At 52.3% G+C, this 8308-nt stretch overlaps 1 protein-coding gene across 1 annotated transcript; it reads left to right on the top strand.

Moving 5' to 3' along the window:
* The first annotated feature begins 105 nt into the window (after window positions 1–105).
* Window positions 106–6352, top strand: ORAI3 (ORAI calcium release-activated calcium modulator 3). The gene is made up of 2 exons (XM_027874719.1): window positions 106–2664; window positions 4444–6352. Exons 1-2 carry the CDS (start codon window positions 2434–2436, stop codon window positions 5158–5160), a joined length of 948 nt encoding a protein of 315 aa, XP_027730520.1. The 5' UTR covers window positions 106–2433; the 3' UTR covers window positions 5161–6352.
* Window positions 6353–8308: the final 1956 nt, after the last annotated feature.

The following is an 8308-nucleotide window of genomic DNA, read 5'->3' as shown; positions in this document are numbered from 1 at the left end:
GGGGGGCTTGAAAGGAGGGGGGAAGTTTAGGGGGGCAGCATTTAGGTGGAGGGGATTGGGAATGTGGCTGGGGAAGGTTCTGGTGGTGGGGCAATCTGCACATTGCTACTGGGTATCCAGGGGATGGGGAAGGCAGTGGGGGGAGGGGCGGTAACCAGACAAACAGAAACTGAAGCATAAAAGGGAACAAAGACCACGTATTTGGGGGAGGGTGGGGGAGGGTGAAAAAGGGAAAACAGGAAGTGGGAGAAACGGGTGTGAGATTGAGGGCAGCTCAAAGGAAACAACTAAAATTGGGGTTGGGGAAAGAGGGATGAGGTGAGGCTGTAGAGGGAAGGAGGGGGATGGGAGCAAGCTATGGGGGAGCATCAGGCAGGCCAAGGGCTCCCCTCTTCCCATCCTTATCACCCTAAGACTCTGTCCCTTCCTCTCCCCTCTCCAACTCTTGAACCGTCACTGACATGGCAGCTAATTGTGGAGGTGGGGGGAGGACGGGGCCTTTACTGCTGTACAGGGAATTGGGGCCCTGCCAGGGGAGTGAGGGATCTCTAGACCACCCCACTTCCCTGAAAAATACTTGAACATTCATCTGTACTGAAGTGTTACTTGAACTTAGGGAACTTTGGGGATGGGGAGGTGGGAGTTTGGGGGAGGGGAAAAGGGGTGGGGAAGTTATCAGTTTGGATTGGGTCATTGGCAATTTGGACTGGGACATTCCCAGCCTTACTCTTACTGTATCTATCCTCTCCCACCCTCCACCAGGGGCCAGACAGCCAGTGATGGGGAGAAGGGACTCCCCAAAACTGGTTATTTCCACCCCTTTTGTTGTCATGGAAACTTGCATCCCATTTGCCCAGGGAAATGCCACTCCTGGTTGCCAAGGAAATAGCAGCCAATGGACACACTCCCAAAGCCAGTGCCCCAGCTGGAAAGGCCCCTCTAGGTTGCCATGGGAACTTCCAGGGTTTTTTTTTTTTCCTTTCTCCTCTCCTCTCTTTTACTCATCCCTGTCACTATAGTAACAGCCACTCCCCCTGAAACTCCACCCAAGAGGCGTGGCTTGGGGGGGGGTGTCTCTGCAGCTAGCTCCGCCCTGTGGGTTTGTCCTGGGGAAGATACCCCAAGCCCCAAAGGGAGGAGTGGCTGAGGAGGCTATCCTTAGGCCACATGGACTAAACCACTTGGGAGAGAGTGGGGAGGGCAGAGGGCAGAGTGAACCACATACCTCAGGTAACAGGGAGGGAAAAGGATTGGGGGGAGGGAGGGAAAAGGTGGACCAAAGGCCGGGAGGGAGGGGGTTTAGGGGGAGGGAGAGTCAGTCTGGAGATGGAGCTAGAGAAGATTTGAAGGATGAGGGCACACAAAGGGAAAGGGATAAAATGGGAACAAGGGGAGTGGGCTGGGCTGGGCCCCAGGCCCCCTGGATCTCGGAATTGTACAATATGGTTTGCTATAAAACATAAAATCTTCCAGCTGAGGGCTGTGGTGTGTCTATTTTGTTGAAGTAGAAAGGTGGGGTACTTTGGGAGGAAACCTAAACTCCTGGGCCCTGAAAGTGTGAGCACTGTCGGGAACGTAAAGTGAGTTCCTGAACTGAAACAGAGATTGGACTAGCTAAATTCCACGGTCTCTTCGTAACACTTAGGATGTTAAGAATACTCCAATCTCACTCTCTGCCCTAAGCTTAAGATTTTGGCCGAGTTGATTTTTATGGGACTTTGTCCCCATAAGATTTAACTCTTCTGACCCAGAGGGGAGGAGGCATATCTAAGATGCAGGTTTTTGCTGCGTCTGTGTCCATCCGTCCTCCATGCGGTGCTGGGGTGGGGGAGTGAAGGGAAGTAACCTGGTTTCATTCAACCAAGATTCCCGAGTGCTGTAGAGGGTAGCTCAATGCAGACACATTTCTGGGTCTTTGGGCCAGAGTATTCGGACTGTGGATTTGGTCTCTCCCCAGCTCCTCCCTCATCATGTGGCTGCGCCCCCCCCCGTCCCCGCCCCTAGATCCAGTTCCTGTTTCTGCCTCTCCTGCTTCTCAGCCCCTGGGGCTCCCGCCTCCTACTCCTCTAGGGCCCTCTTTGCCCGAGGCTCTAAACTGACTTCTTCCTTCTGGGAACCCAAGCATCCTAACTCCATCTAGTTCAGATGCTCCCCTTTCCTTTCCTTTCCCTACCGCCCACCCCACTTCTAGAGCTGACCAGCAAACTCAGGATGCCCAGGGGCTCTCCCCTATTTCCTTTTAATTCTTAAAACTATCCCTGCGCCGGCATAGCTTCTTGGCCTCCCATCCTGAATCAGCGGGTTCTGCTTTGCTCCCCCTTTCTTAGGAATCAGGTGGTCCAATTTCTAGAGCCTCTCCCCTTTAGGCTTAGCCCCTGCCTCAGCTCCGGGGTCTCTCCTTCCCCCCCTCCCCATTTGCCTGGATTCTCCAGGATGCAAGGAGGAGAGGGGGATGCAGGAGAACAGGCCCCCCTTAACCCTGAGGCTGGAGAGAGCCCTGGAGGTTCAGCCACCTACCGGGACTTTGTGCATCGAGGCTACCTGGACCTCATGGGAGCCAGCCAACATTCATTGCGGGCCCTTAGCTGGCGCCGCCTCTACCTCAGCCGAGCCAAACTGAAGGCCTCCAGCCGAACATCTGCCTTGCTCTCCGGTTTTGCCATGGTGAGGAGGTTGCTTCTAGAGACATTGGGGTGAGGGAGCGTTGGGGATGGAGCAGTGGAGGGAGGAGGTAAGGGAAGGATAGTGGGGAGAATAAAGGTTAGTGCTGGATGGGGAGGATGATAGGGCCCCAGAGCCGGAGGTGCTCCGAAGGCTGCCAACCCTGGGTGTGAAGAGTCAGAATCCGGATGTGGTTCAGGGGGTGGGGAGGATGGCCACAGCCAGGGCTGATAACTGAGTGCAGGTCTGACTCTTAGAGCCAAGCAATAATTCCTGTGGGGTGAGAACAGCACCACCGGGTGAGACTGCCCCGAGCTTAGGGAGTTTGAAGCTATTTGAGAAGAGATCTGGCCAGAAAGCTTTGGAATGCAGATCAGGAGGGTGATAACTGATCTGGAAAGTGATAAGGAGTACAGGATGGAAGAATTGTGGAGCTACAAGGGGCCTTAGAAATCATCTAATCTAACTCCTTCATTTTACAGCTGGGGAGACTGAAGTTATAGAGAAGTGGCTTGCCCAAGGTCACCCAGTGAGTTAGATAGAATGCAAATCTCCAGACTAAAAGACCAGTACAGTATCCTTTCCACTGTGCCAGGAATGAGATGGGAAACTTCATAACCTGATGGAGGAAGACAAGTGGCAGTGTCATTCTGATGAAAGAAAAGGGACAAAATTCAGGGGTCAAGACTTAGGTAGAAAGCTCTAAGTTGGGAGTTAGCAAACCTAGGTTCTTGTCTGAATTCTGTCATTAATTCACAAGGGACTTTACCTCCCTGGGCCTCAATTTCCTCCTTTAAAATAGAGGGGTTTGACAAAATTGTGTCTCTGAAGGGGTGAAAAGTGTGTATGGGGGGGGGTAGGTAGAGAAAGGCCAAGGGTTAATCCAAACTGGTTATCACATATATTCCTTGTTTTATTCCCTCCCCTCCTCCTCCCCCCCACCCCATGTTTCTGCCTGTTCAGAGAAGGACCAGGATAAATTTTTGAGGACCAAGGCAACCTAGAAGGCGGTGTTGGGGGAAAAGAAAGGCTCGGCCTGCTAAGGAGAGTAGTAGTTACTGAAAGGGTAAAAATGTGGATTGTGGAGGATGGTGTTAATCTCACAGAAGAATAGGGCACCCCTGCAGGTAGGGCCTATAACAAGGCTAAAGCAAATCTTAGCCCTAAGGCCTGAACTTGTTCCTAGGGAGACAATCCAGTCCCTGCTGCCATGTTACTGAGGTGACGGCTTAAGGGACCTGGCCCTCCTGTAAGGGCAGGAGAACTGATGTCTGGATTCACAAGGGGAAATGTAGCCCAGGGTAGAGAATTTATTCTAGTCTGGAAGGCAGATTACTAAAATTTTAATGGAAAAGAAGGGCTGGGTAAGGGGATGGAGAAAGCAGAGAAATGGGAGCAGGGTACTAGGATAATCATCAAAGGGGAGGGGAAGGGCTTCTGGTTGCATTTTCTCTGATGAGACTGGCCCAGATCCCTATCTTTGAGCAGTACCTGTTGCCATCTGCTATGTCCCAATTTCCTAAAATAACTGGGTCTGAAGTATTCCCCTCCCCTCACACTTTTCCTACCTTCTTACCTGGCTCCCTGCCCTCCTTCCCTCTCCTTTCCTTTCCATCAAGCTCCAGAGTAATTGGTAAACCCTAGAAGATCCAAAGAGGGAATATAGCTAGAAAGACAGATGTCCTGGGTTCTGTGAAGGGAGTAAAGCCTACCAGCTGGGTCTAGGTGGGGAGGCTGGGGAGTTAGAAACCAGGTCCCTGAACCCCTGACTGTCCTCTCTAGGTGGCCATGGTGGAGGTCCAACTAGAGACCGACCACGACTACCCGCCGGGGCTGCTGGTGGCTTTTAGCGCCTGTACCACAGTGCTGGTAGCCGTTCACCTCTTCGCCCTCATGGTGTCCACCTGCCTGCTGCCCCACATTGAGGCCGTCAGCAACATTCACAACCTCAATTCTGTCCACCAGTCTCCCCATCAGCGACTCCACCGCTATGTGGAGCTGGCCTGGGGGTTTTCCACAGCCTTGGGCACTTTCCTTTTCCTAGCTGAAGTGGTCTTGGTTGGCTGGGTGAAGTTCATGCCCATTGGGGGGCCTACGGTGGCCCCTGTGCCTGAGATCCCTTCCTCCTTGACCTCAAGAGGTCCAGAAAGCCATTTACCTGATGCACCAACCTCCACGGGCCCAAATCCTGGACTATCCCTGACAGAGCCAGTGGTCCCCTTGAATCCCCCAACCGTGACCTCAGTCTCGCAAACGCCACCTAGAGTTGGACCCTCGGCTGTGACCTGCTCGCAAAGGTGTGAGGGGCCAGTGGCCTCACCACATGGGCCTGGATGGCATGCTGCAATGGCCTCAACAGTGATCATGGTACCTGTGGGCCTGGTTTTTGTGGCCTTTGCCCTCCACTTTTACCGATCTCTGGTCACTCATAAAACAGACCGGCACCAGCAGGAGCTGGAAGAGCTGAGCCGCCTCCAGGGAGAACTTCAGGCCGTTTGAAGTGAGAGAAAGCAAGGGAAGAAACAGGGCTTTGGGAAGAAGCAAATGGAAGAGGAAGCAGCAATGGACTAGAAGGGGCCCCAGCAACAAAACTACAGGTGGGCCCTGGAACGAGGCCCCTGGCAGCCGTGGGCCCAGAGGAAGAGCCCTATCACAAAGTGGAAAAATGCATTCAGGCAGAGGGACATGATTTCCTCCCCCTCTTCCCCATAGCTCTGAAAACAGTGGGGAGGGTCAGGTCGGGCTGAGCTCTCAGGGAGATCCCAGGGACACACAGCACCACCCAAGTGGTTTTCTCTAAGCTGAGCGCCGATTCCCTTGCCTTCCCTTTTCCATAGGGCCTGGAGTGGCTTGGTATATTCTGAGGCCCTCCTCACAAAGGCATCTTCTTCAGAAAAGTATACATTTGATCCACAATGGTTTTTGTATCAATGACAACTTCTCAGTGGCAGCTCCTAAAGTATTAGCTCCTCCCCTTTCCTAGGTTCTCTCCCAGTAGATTTATGCTTGCTGGAGGAATTCTCAAAGCCACAGCCAACTTCTCTGAGGAATCCCCCAAGCATGCCATTTAAGGAAGCCTTTCAGGACTGTCCAAGTTTTATCTTGATCCTACCTCTTGAGCTCCAAAGCTGTGGGGTGGAGGTAGGTTCTCCTTAGGGTACAAGACTTGTCTCCTTACCCCCTGCCTTGGAACTGTGAGTCACCTTTCCACTTGGGTAGATCCTACAATGCTGACCTACAACTTTTACGTTTTATTTTCAAGTTCTTAGGAGTCCTAGGGATAGGTCACACAACACTGCCTCCAAATTGGAGGGCCCCCTCCAGTTGCCTCTTTATTTTAAGTACTGCCCCAAGGCTCTAATGCATCAGAAGAAATTGCCTTACCTCCAAACACAGCCTTTTTTTCCTGGTCTTTGTGGCAACATCACCTGTCCCTCTCAAAGTTCCATCTTTCCCTCCTCCTGACCAGAGTGGGAACAAGGGAGAGGGGCTGGTAAAGGGGGAACAGAGAGATAGGCTTCCATGGAAGAGGTCCTGTCCAGTCCCAACAATCATAGCCCACATAGGCTTTGCCTCACACTAAGCACCCCAGGGATCCTTCCCCTTCCTCTGTAATGTTGGTGGATCAACTCTGACACTGAATTTTCACTGCACCTTTTTTTTGTACAATAAACCTTGTTTGAAACCATCACTGTGGCTGTGGAGGATAGACTAGGGCTGGCTCTCTATCTTGGAAGGGAAGAGCAATAGGTGGGAACGTTATTCCTGGTTATTGAAGAGCAAGGGCAGAGAGTGTTACAATGAGGACAGAGGCTGGGAAAATGGGGTTTGGGTTCTACGTTCCAGGAAAGGAGTGTGCCTTGGTGGGGAGGGAATGAAGTGGGGTAAAGAGCAAAGGGGTTGCTGTTACATAGAGACAGCAGAAGACCCAGCAGGTTGTGCCAGAGAGGGAAGCTTCCAGGCTTAATGAAGATGGCAACTTAAGTCTTGAAAACTTAAACTAATACCAAGTCATTCTAAGGCTCAGAGATGAGCAGAAAAGATTCAACTCCAAGGAGGCTGAGCCGAGGAGGCTAGAGGTGGGAGCGTGGGATAGACAGGCTGAGCTGGTTAGAGGAGGTGGGCTACAAAAAAGGTAGCAATTGGAGATGAAGGATTGGACTCACAGGGCCTAGCCTCACCAGCAGGGCCAGGCCGACAAATGGGGATACAGCCTGGGGTAAGGTTTCCAGATGTGATGGTCTTGGGCACCTCCCTTTACTGTCTTCAAGGTCCTAGTTTAGCACATTCCCCACTATCTCTGACATCTCTTGGAAGCAAGAGTGGCTTCTTCCTTCTCTGTCCTGGGGAACTGTAGCCTTCAACTTTCTAATCCCTGACCTGTCCCAATGCAAATGCAAAGAGGCCTAGGAAGGGGGACTGTCAATAGGATCTTCAGGTGTCTATGCTGAACCTTATTTTCTTTTCATCAAGAAACTGGGAATGGAGGAAAAATGGGGATCGTGATAATTGATAGTTTGGGAAAATATTCCTAGACTTTTTTGGCAGGGGTTGGGGGGAGGGTGGGGGACAGGTTGCTCCAACCCTTCCCCCCCCCAAGTTTTATTGCATGCCCTCTAGATCCTAAACTTTTTTACTCTGTCTTCCAAAACAAGCGGCCATTCCACTATTGTTCCTCATTTTTTCCCGAAAGGTCATAGGATTCAGAGAGAAAAGAACCTGGGAGATCATCTAGCCTCCGTCCTTTAGGAGATGAGACAGTAAACTCAGGGAAGGGAGATGCTTTGTCAAGGTATTCAAACTCCTGACCCCAGTGTTCCTACCATGCCAATCCTCCTTGGCTGGGTAATGACTTCACACCTAGATCACACTGAACAGGTGCGGGGTGAATTATCCCCCTTTCACTGATAAGAAAGCTGAGGCTAGGAGAAGTGGTCACGCTCGCTCAAGGTGTTTGTTCAAGGTCAGAGCCAGTGAGCAGCGGAGCCCACAGTTCCAACACTGATGTCAAAAGCACCACTGTCATGGCCACAAGACCCACGTGGGAAGGGCGGGTAGGTTTTGGGCTTGACCCGGGACTTCGGAAAGAACTTACCCCCTCCCGCCGCCACAACTCTTCGCCCCGCCCCCCCGGCAGGCCGTGCCCCCCCAAGCCCCGCCCCTTCCGCTAGTTGCCCGACTCCCGCTCGCAGATTCGCATTCCTGTCAAGTACCGGGATGGGGATCTGCAGATTCGTCCCTCCGATGACAAGCCTATTTAAGACGGCCCTGACGCAGTCCTTTAATTCAAACGTGGGTCCGCTTGGATTCATCTTCTGTCTCTGATACCAAAGTAGGGAAATTTAGTGGCATTTATGAGAAACACAATCAAGGGTGAAAAGCCAAATTAGTCTGCTGGTAGGGATATGAGTGGCCGTACGCTAACACCGGCGTTATTTTTCCGATACAGACCCGGCACCCTGAGCGAAGCCAGGATACGGGGCCTCTGGTGAATCTGCGAATCTGGAATTTCTACTCCACAGTGAGCCGGACGCAGGAAATAGCGCAAGTTCTGCTACCGCCGATTCGTCTCTGGCGAATCTACGGTCGTCCAACGCGCTAACCTCTCCTACCCAGCTCCGGCCCGGCCTCCGCCCGTGCACTCCGC

Source organism: Vombatus ursinus, unplaced genomic scaffold (assembly GCF_900497805.2).
Source record: "Vombatus ursinus unplaced genomic scaffold, bare-nosed wombat genome assembly UNPS02014807.1, whole genome shotgun sequence".
Lineage (NCBI taxonomy): Eukaryota > Metazoa > Chordata > Mammalia > Diprotodontia > Vombatidae > Vombatus > Vombatus ursinus.
The sequence above is the reverse complement of the archived record's forward strand: the minus strand, read 5'-3'. Positions and strand labels throughout refer to the sequence as shown.